Source organism: Dromaius novaehollandiae, chromosome 13 (genome assembly GCF_036370855.1).
Source record: "Dromaius novaehollandiae isolate bDroNov1 chromosome 13, bDroNov1.hap1, whole genome shotgun sequence".
Lineage (NCBI taxonomy): Eukaryota > Metazoa > Chordata > Aves > Casuariiformes > Dromaiidae > Dromaius > Dromaius novaehollandiae.
Genome location: NC_088110.1, coordinates 2,905,998 through 2,919,362, shown reverse-complemented (window position 1 = coordinate 2,919,362; position 13,365 = coordinate 2,905,998). Strand labels below are relative to the sequence as shown.

The 13,365-nt window shown below is 43.1% G+C and overlaps 1 protein-coding gene across 1 annotated transcript in view; it reads right to left on the bottom strand.

Annotated features, from left to right (window-relative positions):
* Positions 1-13,365, bottom strand: part of GLG1 (golgi glycoprotein 1) — an 89,464-nt gene that overhangs the window by 27,595 nt on the left and 48,504 nt on the right. Inside the window, exons 5-8 of the mRNA XM_064519410.1 lie at positions 7,346-7,549; positions 6,630-6,701; positions 4,630-4,813; positions 2,609-2,823 (exon numbers count right to left, since the gene is read on the bottom strand). Coding sequence (XP_064375480.1) covers positions 2,609-2,823; positions 4,630-4,813; positions 6,630-6,701; positions 7,346-7,549 — 675 coding nt within the window. The remainder of the gene's footprint in view (positions 1-2,608; positions 2,824-4,629; positions 4,814-6,629; positions 6,702-7,345; positions 7,550-13,365) is intronic.

Below are 13,365 nucleotides of genomic sequence, written 5' to 3'. Positions count from 1 at the left end.
CCCTGTCTTCACCTCAGAATTGACGGGACACCGCAGTGGCAGAGCCCAACTGCAAATACCCCTTACAAGGGCATATTGCAGGAGCGTACCTGTGAAACGCTGTCATTTCACCTGTGGGTGAGCAAAATACTCAGGCCTACAGTAAGGCAAAGGTGGCTAACCAAAGACCAGGAAGTTTTTTTGAACTTGCGGTGTCTTATTCACATTACACAAAGCAATCGTTCCTGCCACGGAGAGCACTTGGCAAGTTCACTGTGCAAAGCAAAGATGGGGAAAAAACCTACAATTTTTAGAAGTTTGGGGCTAGGCATGCCTCTTTCACAGTGATATGCTTAATTGCAAGCACAGAATCTCATATGCAAGATCAGCCTGGTCGGGGTAAGTCACAAGAAACAAAACCTCTCAGAGTGAGAAACCAGGGCCTGAGAAGGCCTTATGTGCATTTCCTTGACAGTTTTAAGTACAAAGAATCACTCAAACTGTTCATGCAGGAAAGCGCACAGGCAGATGCCCCTGCAGAAAAATAAAAGCACTGGGGCTTTTCTTTTTTTGTTTTTGTGCAGATGGACAAACATCTTCCTTTCATAAGGCAACCAGAATCAGAGCCAACCTTGACAGATGGGAGAGTCCAAGCAAAAAGAGATCCAGATTAAACACTTCCAGTTCTAAATTCCTCGAGCAAACTGTCTAGGCAAATGGGTCTGGTCATACAGCTTCTACATGGAAAAATCTCAGGAGCACCTGCTGCTTTGAGCTAGGCAAGAAATAAGTGTTGTATTAGTGTTCCCTATGAAGCAGCTAAAAGCAGAGATGAACTATCCAGCTGTTCTGCTGGGTCAGAAGATTTGGATTTGGCAGATGAAAGACAGCATTCAGAGATGACCCCAAAAATGATGTTCTGCTGCCTGCTTTGCTCAGTCTTCCTCCATTTCTGCAGGTGAAAAGGCAGAGATGCCATGGAGCAGCAGTACTACACTACCATCAGCTGATACATGCCAACTAATAATCTGAAGAAGCAGCTTCAAAAAAAGCATCAGTGGCTCAGCAGAATCATCTGTCAGCAAATGGACCCTCGAGGTACTGGAAAGGAACTCAAGTAGTTCTGGCTACTAGGAAGGGCTGGACTTCTAATGTGTCACCTTCATGGCCTGTCACATGGACCAGCCTCAGATGACAGGGGAGTTCAAGTCTCTTACATGAGAAGTCCAGAAGCTGGAAGGGATCCAGACAATATTCTCTTCCCTAGAAACTAATTTACCTACCACAGAAGGTAAAAGCAGGAAGCTCATTCTAGCACAATAAACTGTAACAGAACAAAACCTGACAGCTGAGACCATCACCAGTCTAACCATCATCTAAAGCATCAACCTCCTGTACAAAAATAAAGCAGTATTTTAAAGAGAGATACAGAAAAAAGTCTGTAGTTTCTACAGAGGTTCTTCCCTTTCCCTGAAAGCCTGAGATCTCCCACCACTTTCGGAGGTTCCCTGACTTAACTTGGGACTTATTCTGAACGTGCACTTCATGATCTGGGATTTACTCCCAAGCAGAACCAATCTTCCAGTAATTTTTTGACAACCAAATTCTAAGGCAGCAAGTTCAACTTCATAGTTGAAAAAAATACCAGAAACAAGTATCCGTTTTTTCCACACAAATGTTGCAAAGCATATCTGCAGTGAACTATAGCGAGTTATGACTCAAAATACACAGCTGCTGCACTGATACACCTGGTTTTTATACAGAATGAGCTTCAGCACAAAATCATCCAATGCCTGAAAATTAAATTTCATCAGCTCTTCATTCCTTTATCTTTGCTAACACACACAGACACAGGGAATATTCTGGCCTCAGGCTTTAAGCAACATTTAAACTGAAAATGGGCTACAGTGGTTCCATATACTGCAGGCCGAAGGGTCATTAAAAACAGCTATTAAGTACAAATGTAATGTCACATGAAGTAGCATTAATGAGCTGGGAGAAATATGGATTAAATGCTTTCCATTTAAAAAGACTAAACAAAAGACAAATCTGGGCCAAAATGAAGTTTAAAAAGGCTAAAAGAACTGCCCTATTAAAAAAAAAAAAGTATTTTAGAGAAGAATGACTATTTCTTCCAGTAGCTGCACCTCAAATGACAAACAGCAGCTCATCATACCAGTCACTGAAGTTCCATTTCCATTGTTCAAGCCAAGTGAAATAGAAAAAAACAAGACAGAGTTGAAAGCTGTTCCATGAAGATCTTGTGCATTTTCAAGGACAGGGCATGTGGGGAGGGAATATTTTAAAATTTACATAAATAAAAGTTTGCCTACATCCAGGAGAGAATGAGATGACCTGAGAACTGCTGGAAAAGAACTACTGGAGATGGAACATGAAATCCAGACCAAAAAAAAAAAGAATTCTTACAGAGCATTACTAACGTGCTGCTAGATCCCAAGTCACACTTCATACCAGGATAATTACACGACTGCTTCCAGCATTCTCTGGTACTCGACAGAGCCACATTGCCTTCAGCACGATCTTCATTGCAAGGCAAAACGTTAACAGACAAATCACTCCTCCTACCAACTCAACAACCTAGAACTGAAATGACAGAAAAGCATCTTACTGCCTGCTGACAACTCGGCCCGAGGTTTCCCTTTTCTCCTCGTACTACTTTCATCAGGCAGTGCAGAGTGCGACCTTTCCGATGCAGGCCCGAGCAGTGGTGTTCGATCTCCCCTCGGCAGCTCAGGATGATCTCTGGGCTCAATGAGAAGTCTTCCATTAGCATGCGGCGGTAATCCAACATTTCGCCCTGGCACTCGCTGCTCACTTGTCGACCTAAGCCAAGAGAGGAAGACACGAGTTAGCAGTAATGCTTAGCAGAGCCCTTCTTGACCAGGAGCCTTAGTGATGCCATAATATCAAAAAATTCGGGACCATGTCCACATTCTGGACAATACTAGACTAGCAAACATATCTGAGCAGATTTGCTGGAGATTAAGCCAATTGCTACTGCTGCTCCTGTCATTTAACACAGCTTGTAAATGAATCATTCTCTGGATTCAATGTATGGCTTTCAAAGAGTGAACTCTTGAAAGATTAGGAGAATCTTATTTTGGACTTTATGTTACAGGCAGGAGTTGCTTCTGAAGAACAACTGAAGACCCTCACTGGATCTGTAGTTTTGTAGTACAGGTTATCTGTTCCACATACATTCAGGTGGTCATTTTTTCACTGTAGAACCAGAACCACTTCCAGTAATTTAAAGGCCTTCTAGGTAACGGGGAGCGGGAATTAGTCTGGACAGCAGGTTAGACACTCCCACAGAGAGGAAAAAGTTTTCTAGAGCAACAGCACAAAAAAACAAAATTGAAGACAACCAAAACAACATACTGGGTGTCTAACAAACCAACTGCAGTCGTACAGAAATTTAGCTTTAATACATACTGAAATTTGCTACTGAGAAGCTTTACTAGAATCCCATGAAAACAGGTTTGAGTCAAAAGGAATGGGATAGCTTTTTTTGCTGTGTGAGCCCCCAGTCTATTCATAGGAGTAAAATCCCCATACAGTGGAGATCCTACACCACAGCAGGGGCTCCCAGACATTGTAAGACCAAAAAAAGCAGAGGGGTATGGAATAATAGTGCTCCCCCCGGGCTACGCTTCACGCGTAAGCCACGCACTGCCGAATCTGCTCCACTGCAATAGTGGAAGTTAATAACTGAGCAGCAGTTTCCTGCGTGTAATTTGGGAACGCACCTGCTCTACTGCAGGGGAAGGAAAAACCTTTTCCCCCACACACCGTACACTGCATTTACATATCAATCAGAAGCAATGAGTTAATTCGATTCATCAAGGCACAGACTGCTTAGGGTGCTGTGGCACCTGCAGCACACAGCTCTGCCACAGAATCATAAACGCTTCATTCGCAATAAACAATTCTCCAATACAGATGCGGAGGATATAATACGTGTCATTTTACACGTAACGGCAATTTCACAGAGAACATTTAACATGGTGCTACTGTATAGGGTCCTCTTATGCCTTTGGGACAGCCATGGGTAGTAGGATGTCTCCAGCTCACAGTAGCTTAAATGTACAGAAAACACTGTCGCACTTACTTTCCTTCTACATAGCAAAAACTAGGCAAGAGCTACAGAAATTAAAGCATTTACTCAAGCTATTGAAGGAGCATAAGGAGCATAGGTTTGAATATCTCTGGCTTTCATTGAGCGATGATGAACAAGTTGCCTATTCTGTGTTTTAAACTACTAGCATATTTAATGTTTACTCCATAAAGGAGGGGGAAAACACCTGTCTGAATTCATAGTGAATAGAAGGATTTGCAATTACACATTATCAGTCCAAGTAGGATTTGCTATTTTGCATTTCAAGCTTCTTGCCTACACAATAAGAGCTGTTGTCAGAAGTTTCCTCAGCTGTTTTTAGATAATTTCAAAATAACAGTGATGAAAGCATCATGATGGTGAAACTTGCCTTTCTTTGACCCCAAATTTCAAAGCAGCTTACTCGGAGAAGGCGGCTACAAACGCACATTGAAGCTGCTAGTTCAAAGTCTCACACAAACTTTTAAAATCAAGACCCCGGCAAGACACGCACCACTCAGGCCAGCTCCTCTTACCTCTGTGCACAGCAGACTCTAAACACATCAACAGATAGGAAAGCCTGGCTTCCCGGGACCGCGGAAGATTCTCCACATTACAGCGATACTTCTTCAGATCGCTTTTACAGGACTTTGCCAGTGAGTAACTGACTTTGTAGTCTTGGGCAATCAGCTTTTGGCGGGTTGTCAGCGCATCACGACACTGCAGGGGAGAGACGTTAGGACAGCTCAGTGAGCCTGGACACGCTCGTGGCAGAGCGCTAGCTCGGCTACTGACAAGTTTTTCAAGTTCTTTGCGTTTCAAAAGACAACTGGTGCCCTAAAATTCATATACTTCAGTTGGATCGTGGTTAAATTTGGTTGTCTCATAGAAGCTGCACAGTTAACAACCCACATCTGAGGTCAACAGATCAAGGGTTTTAAAGGCAACAGTCCTCTGCAGATCACTCCTTAGAACTGCACGTTCATCCAGCTTTTTGTGAAGAGCTATGGCTGAAAGCATGACTCATTCTCAGTAACTAAGATCAGTAGCTGACATTTATCCCAGCTCTGGTACACGCTCACCCCATGCCCTCAAGAAACAACTTTTTCCAGTCACATTTACAAAAGAGTATGTTCTTCGGATTTGTACTGTAATGTGTCAAACAGATGACAGCACAGATACACAGTCTACCCACAGGAATTTCTAGCCATTTTGCCAAACCTGGTGAGACTCAGGAGGATGCACTGTGACCAGACTTCACCCACATCCCAGGAGCTGCAAGAACAACCCCCTAACTTAATCCCAAAAAGGGCTTCGAAAAAAGCTTGGTGAGCACAAAGCAAGTGGCCCGCTAGCCAGCACCTGACACCATTAGCAAGGAGACTTTGCACATGGTCCAGCCCTGGCAGCCACAAGGGTGAGAATCAGATGGTGCGCTCCTCCCGCCCTGCAAACTGCTCTTCCACCTCGGAGCACCCACTTCTCTCTTCCTATCAAGTAATTTGCTACAGCTTTGCCTAAACTCTCAGCCTTTCTTATTCGTATCATAAGTCACACAGCTCATCACAGAAAAGACCCCACTGCAAAACACTATTTCTGTGCAACCAAAAACAAACAAAGCAAGAAATAGCACTCTGTCTCAGGAACATCCTTGCATAAAATGAAGCTTTGTTTCAAGCCCTCAGGGACTCCTCCCTCAGTTTTGAATTTGTTAATTGGAACTAAGCTTTCAGATAGCTAACGCGTTTAAAGAAAAGGAAATGAGTCCGATCCCTGCAGGCCTCTGAATCAGGCTCCTTCAGCAGAGCTTCTTTGAGAAGGGCTTTACAGATATACCTCTTCGTATCCTTTCAGACTATAATGCTATTTAGTTCCTATCACTAGGAGGCCGCTTCTGAAATCACTGAAGGCATTGCTGTCTTCCTAAAACACCCACATCATTACAGCTATAAGTAAACTCTTTTCAGGATTGACTTTACAGATCAACTTTTTTGTTAAAATCTTATCTTCAGGCAGAAAAACGTAAGGAAAACTCCAGTAACTTTGAATTGTACATCTTCCCCACACAATTTGCTGCTTAACAGTCAGATAATTATAGCCTGGCAAACAAAAAGTGAAATACCCATGCAGCTTCCTACATTGAGATATTTAGACAATTTGTTTCTAGCCTGTACATTATGATACAATTTATACAGGCTTACCTCAGCATGATGCTACTTCTACTTTAAACACTTAATCACCACACTGCCACTTGAGCTCCAAGTCTACCTTCCCAAATTACCTACCAAAGAGAAGCTTTGATTTATTTACATCTTTAAACTTTAAAGGCTGTAACTTGAACACAATTAATTCAAGCCATCAGCACGTAGCTGGAAACACAAACCTATCAAAGTAAAGGCAGCTGTTAAAGCAGTCTTATCTGGCCATGTAAATGATGGATTTTCCTCAACACTGGAAAAGAATAACACAGTCTGAGCTGATGAATGATCTGATGATTTCTGCATTAAGGATTTGTCCCACTGAGACAGATACCTACCTTTTCACTCATTGATTCTTCAAACTTGTGATTAAAGAGGCACTTGTAAACTCGGCCTTCCCCAGCCTGAGTCTGTGAAACAGAACAGTAACGTGAGCCATTAAGGATAAGACACATTATGCTTAACAAGCAGGCTAAACTCTGCCAAAAAGATTTCTTTCCAAGCTAGAAATATATTAAAGCTAGCATTTGAACCAATCGTAGTGGCTTCTGCACTACCAAAAAAAGAAAAAAAAAAGAAATCTGTTGACATTTTTTTCCACTCTGATCTGGTTCATCAGCCTTTTACTGAGAAACCCCTCCGCTGATACAAGCTAATATAGACTGAACAATGCAGTTTTCCAGCTCATCGCTCCAGTGGTAAGAGATGCTGCAAGTAGAGTCAGAAGAGACTAATCTTGCACAGCAGCTTACCACTGCAGAAGGTAGGAGTCACTTACCCTGGCCTTCCTTTCCCCATTCGAGAGGCTCCACACCTCTCACTCCAGGTCTGATGCCCATCAAACCATTTATAAGCCAATTCAGTTCATGAACCCACTAAAAATTGTAACACTTTTTTGTTGGGTTAGTGAGCTGAATACCAGAGTTATTGCAAAGTGACACTAAGAGGTGCCTGTTTTCAGGATTACATGATCATGCTCAGGCTCCACACTGATTCCATTCTTTTTTTTTTTAATGGATTAATGTAGACAGGAAGGCGAGAAGAAAATACTCACATTTTCACAAAATCGTTCTCTGTCATCTCGGCACGCAAAGTAGAGATGCCGGTCCAAGTGGAAGTCATCCGAAGAGAGTTCAGCTACACGAAGAATTGCTTTCTTACACTGATCAGAAACCTGAATTCTAGGATCATTCTCCTCTGCCTCTTTTACTAGGCCTTTTTCCAGGCATGCCACCACCTCTCCTTGTGAATGGGCATCCTACATGAAAAGAGAAAGCACATAGCTGTAGTGACCACATACATGAACAAGTGATCCATGATTCTGGATAAGCACCACATAAATTAAGTGACAGACAGATCGTCTACACATAAACCTGAAAATGTCCATCTTACTGCACGTATATTCGTATGTGGCACAAAAACAACAATTAATAAACCACCTGAAAGAGTCCTCATCTGACTCAGAATTGGTGAGCTACAACCAGGCTCCAAGCCAGGGCCGGCCAAGCAAACTAAGATGATGTACTGTGTTTCCACCGTCTCCATCTATTTCAACAACCTTGACCTGCGCTGTCCTCCCACCACCACCTTTATATATTGCCATCCTGCTGACGGTCAGAGCGCTATTACCCCCTCCAGTGCTCTCGGCTTGTTTTGATGCGACTTAATTAGATTATCACTACTTAGTCACACTGCTTAGAGCAGCTTACCAAAATGGCCAAATTATCTTTAATCTGACATAGCTCTCTTAGCACCATGGCAACAGCAAGCAACAGCATCACATCAAGAACATACTTGGGGAGAGAAAAATTATAGTTACTCCATGCTGGGACAAGCCTTCAGTTTGGGCAACGATAATTAGCAATGCTAAAAGGCCACACAGGAGCAATGACCAATCTCGGATTCTCAATGCTAATTCCTCCATTAAGGGAATAAAAAAAAAAAAAAAATTCAAAGCATTCAACAGCAGCTGAAGCCTCAGACAAAGCAGTTCTGAGCCAGTACTGTAACCCATGCCCACTGTCCTGCAAGTTGAACAGAGCCTGAAGACAACTTTGGACTATGACCAGCAACTGCAGATAAATGTAGTAACCCTGTGCTTTGTACAAAACCAGGGAAAAGGCAGGACAAAGCTGACCAAAGCTCCATTTAGCTTCCTACATCTTCCTGACGTGGTTAGAAAGAAAACCAACCCGTATATCCCTATAGGAGGCCTGATTCTTCTAAAACGAAGAATTTTTCTGGAACAGATCATCTCACGGCTTCTGCAAGTTTTTCGGGCAAAAAGGAATATCTTCTATTATAAATCCAATTCCTTAATTTATGCTGCTCTGCTGCAAGAGGATATTGCTACTATCTGAGGGATGCAACAAAGCATGAACGTTTCCATACATCTGAATCGCTCAACCTGGCATCTGCGGCAACCATTTAAGATTCATCCATTCCTGCCGTAGCGGCACGAGTGAGAGAATGGTCTCCGTAAAACACGGCCGTGACTATTCAAAGCTGTGCAATTCTTCCAAATCTTTTTGTGACACTCCTCGGACAGGCAGCCTTTCATTCCAGTCTGACTCTGCTACACTAGCAGCACAAGCAGAATAGGGCAGTTACAGCATAAATAAACAAAACCCACAAGTATCAGCAGCTTAAGAGCTAGAAGTTTTCTAAACAAACAAGAACAAACCACACACAAAAAAACCCACCCTACTCTGGTTCACTCTTTGCTTTGAATGGGAATTTACCAGCTGTACACGCCGGCCAGGCGTCAGCACCTTCGAAGAAATCTCGTTATATATATAAACAGATTCTACGAGGAATCCGAGGAACGCTAGCTGTAGCAGTAAGTTTGCCATGTTATTACTTAAAACTGCCATTTATCTATAACCACGCCAAATGCAAACTGTTTCTCAAACCCTTGCGGTCATTCATATGTAGCAATTACAACAAGGGAGCTGGCAGGACTAAATGATTGAAAACAAGCATCTCGGGCTCCTCCAGCCGTTTTCGGCTCCAGCCTGGCCAAGGCTGCAGCTGGGAGCAAGGCAGGCCAGGATTACGCACTCCCCTGCAGGCTCTCCCTTGCACCGAGGCAGGAGGGCACAGGCTGGCTTTTCCTGCTAGGGTGGGCAGACGTTTCCAGGTTTCTTCCAGTGTGGGACTAGATTCCTAGTCAACAGCTTTATGCTACGTATGAGCATTTACTGCTGCATTCCAGGGATACAATATAAAATCACTAATTTCTTTCGCCTTATTTCACAGTTTTTAGATTTGGGAAGATCAGCTTGCAGTACTGGCTACTCTGCCCTGTATTACAGTAATTTAAAACACATCAGACTCAACAGAAATGCAAACATGTACAAGACCACATAGCTGGCTCCTGGAAGAGGCAATCTTGCCTGTTCTCCTGCCCCTGGGCACTCACATGCCTTCTTGTGATGCCACTGGTGATCCTGTGCCCACTTGACAAGTGTTTGAGAGATTTATTAAACTAAGCTGGGGTTCATTTTCAGGCAGACCAGGTCCCTAAGAGCTAGTGCTGACCAAAACAGTGTACTCCTTTGAGAGGCAGCAAGAAGTTACACCAGCTTAAGGAGATCATAGAGCTGCAGTCTTGTCTCTTCCAAAGTGCCCGAAGGCAGCTGTGCTACTGGTCAGGCAAATATAGGCAAGACTTTAAAAATGCAGTTTGGAGAACCATCAGTTCAATCACTAGTTTTAAACCTTTAAATAAGTGACCTGAGTTTTCAAAGCTTTGTGCTTAAATGCCTAACGCGAATGAACATATCTAAGTACTGAATATGAGCTCGGAGCAAGGTGAAAGACTGCCAGCTTACTGCATCTGTACCACAGATCAAAAAAGCATATAAAAATCCAAATCGGGATGTATGCTCATTGCCACACGGAAGTATAACTGCTCTCCATTTTATAGAGGCTTTAATAACTGGCTAGCATATACTGCATTTAAGATTGTACGTTCTCTTATTGCAGACCAGAGGGGAAAGCAAACATGGGTGTGTGGCTGCACACACCATCTTTTTTTGCAGCACTTGGCAATCAGAAGTTCGACGGACCGATCCTAAGGGCAGCACAACAGCTCTGACATACGTTTGCAATGACTGCATTTCTCCGGAGGCTCTGCACAATGCAGAGCCACCTACTCCCACCCACGCTGCGCTTGCTAGCGGTCCTGCCAGGGCCTGCTCAAACTCTGGAGCTCCAGAGCCGAGGGGGCCGGCTTCCCACCGTGAGCCCTCACAGTCCCGCTCCAGCCCCAGCTCTCTGCTGTCTACCAAGCAGTAGACGCCTGCTGCAGCTCCTCCACCAGCTGAGCCCCAACGAGCTTTTCTTCTGCTTAGCACCCTGTTGTCAGAAAACCTATATAACATTCAATACTTCCATCTCTAAGTTGTTTTCACAGGTCAGGGCTTCCAAAAATTTCTGTGGGGGACCGACCCAGTCTAGGCTTCATTTCTCTAGTAAACCACACCGAAATACAGAAGACTCCAATTAAAAAAAAAAAAAAAAAAACCACACAAGCCTCTGAATTGTTGTCTCACCATCACTACCATTCTTAAATAGAGAATTTTGTCTGAAGCTTGCAGAGATCTGTAAAATATACGAGATAAGAGATCCCCAGACCAGGGATAATTATGTGAGTTTTTTTTTAATATAGTTTAGGCTTTGCAATTCTTGTTTGTTGGCCATTTTCAGGAGATCTCCAGAAAGACTTTATTCTGTCTGAAATTTGTCATGCCTCGACTGCACTATTGTTGTTGCAGAGTTGCACAGATAAACTTGGGAAGGGAACAGATAAGAGTCAGAGGACAAAGCAGCAGCACCCAGGAGCGTAAAATAACCTGTTTTATCAAACAGCATCTTGCATTGAGCGGCCAGTGCAGACCTGCTGGAAGCAGAACAGTCAGGCTATAGAAACCAGTAGCCTCTGTACCTAGTGGTCGTATCTCAAGTTTCACTTTGGCACTTCACTGGGCTAATTTGGAGGCCAAGATTACAGGGATCGCTCTTAGACCAGGTAATTCTCAGTACTTTAGTTGATAGCACACCGCTATAATACTACGGTAAGTAAACAGACTGAATTCAATGCTATCATACCTTCCAATTTAGACTTGCTTCCCCTCTGTGTCCAGAACCTGTGTGTAACTAGGGAAAGAGTAAGGCCAACTGTCATCAAAGCACTTGCGGGGAAAAAAAACAAGCGAGAAGACAACGCTCTCCTAATGGGTCCATTCTAGGAATCTGGAAAATACTATTATCTGGGAAAGTGCTGTGACAGATGTGCAATTTAAGCTTATGTCCCTATTAATGTGGCAAATAAATCAATTCCAGCTCAGACAGCATAGCTAAATCCAAACTAGCACCAGGGCACCTATACACTACCCAGTAAATTGATGCAACCCTGTACAGTACCAGCATCAGGAAAGCAACAAGCTCATTCTGGGAGGCAGTTCAGGAAAAGCTCAGCTGCAATCACTAACCTCAACTTCAACTTAGATTCCTAATGCATGAAAACAAAGCAAGGTTTAAATACCAGGAGATCAAATTCACTGAAAAGCACGACAGCCAATTGGGAGGGTGACAGAAGCCAGTCTTAAATATTTCTCCATTAGCCCCCAAAAGCAGGGGTGTTGCAAAACATGCTTAATGCTTTCAAACACCACATCTACATCCTTTCTTACATATACAGCAAAAGGAAGTCTACAGTCTAAAACACTTCTAAGCTGTGCTTCACTGCTCTTACAGAACAGAAAACCAACAAGAAATATGGGAGAGAAAGCATAGGAAACATCACAGCAGAAACAACTACACCAGGAACAGTATTCAGTTAGGAAGCAGAAAGAAATCTAAAACAAAATAAGGAATTATAGGAAATCGTTAGCTAGCGTAAGGGCTTGAGGAGGCAAATGTAATTCCAGAATACATCTACTGAAGCACCTTTTACATTTAAAAACTGAGTTTATCCCAGTTACTATGAAGTAATCATAGGAAATATCTACTAGTAGCCTGATGTGGATGGAGCTAGTGGTCTAGCAGTGCTCATCTCTGCAGACACGAGAAGAATCTCTTTCCCCATCTTCCTCAAGTGTTCAGTTACATTCAGTCACATAAAAGGACTACTGACTATTTCTCTACAGGCAGCTCTCAGAAGCTACAGTACAGAGGCGAAACCTGAACGAGCATCTGATGGGAGTAAATTAAATGAGATTTCTTTCAAGCAGCAATGAGACAGAACAGAACATCAACAAAAGAAATGCAGGCGTAGCCACTTATAGCTGTTTCCATAGCAGTATAAAATACTTCAATTGCTCCAAGTGCCAAAGATGACAACACAACAGAAGAAACCATACGACAGACTCCTGCTTTTACAAACCAAGGTAAAATATTCTGGGTTGGGTACTAGAAAGTAAGGAAAGTGCACAAACCCTCCATTAAAGGTTATTGACTTGCTTCACTATCCCATAGTTTGCATTCGTTTCTCCCAGGTGCCTTGTGACTACCTTAGCCACCCAGGCCACCTTCTCTTCTTCAGCCTCCAGCCTTACTCCTCACACATCTTAATGTCAGCAGCCAGCGAAGCAGGGAACCCTCATTCAGCTTTTATCCATCACATACCAACTTGTCTCCAGGGCACTGAAAGGAGCAAAAGCGGTACAGAATAGAACTGCTATACCACTGCACAATTAGGCGATGCCAATGTACACAGGGAATAAAGCTAAAATCAGGACCACAGATAACAGTAGTGTTGTTTTTTCTAAATTTTAATTCTGAAACTGCAATATAGACATATCTAGAGTTTTGTATCCACACATCCCCATTTCTGAAAGAACAAACAATTCTGCTGACACTAACTTCCCCATCGTCACCCTCCACACTCAAGTCACCACCTTTTCACTCTCAGAATGACCTACTGCTTCCTGCTACTGCACTAAGTGGCAGAAATACCTACACAGACCAGAAGAGGGACATCAGCCTGCACGTGGGCTTCAAAGTTACACTAGTACACGCAAGCAGGTTGGTATTGGCTTCACCTCTACTGTATGAGATTTAACAAAATCC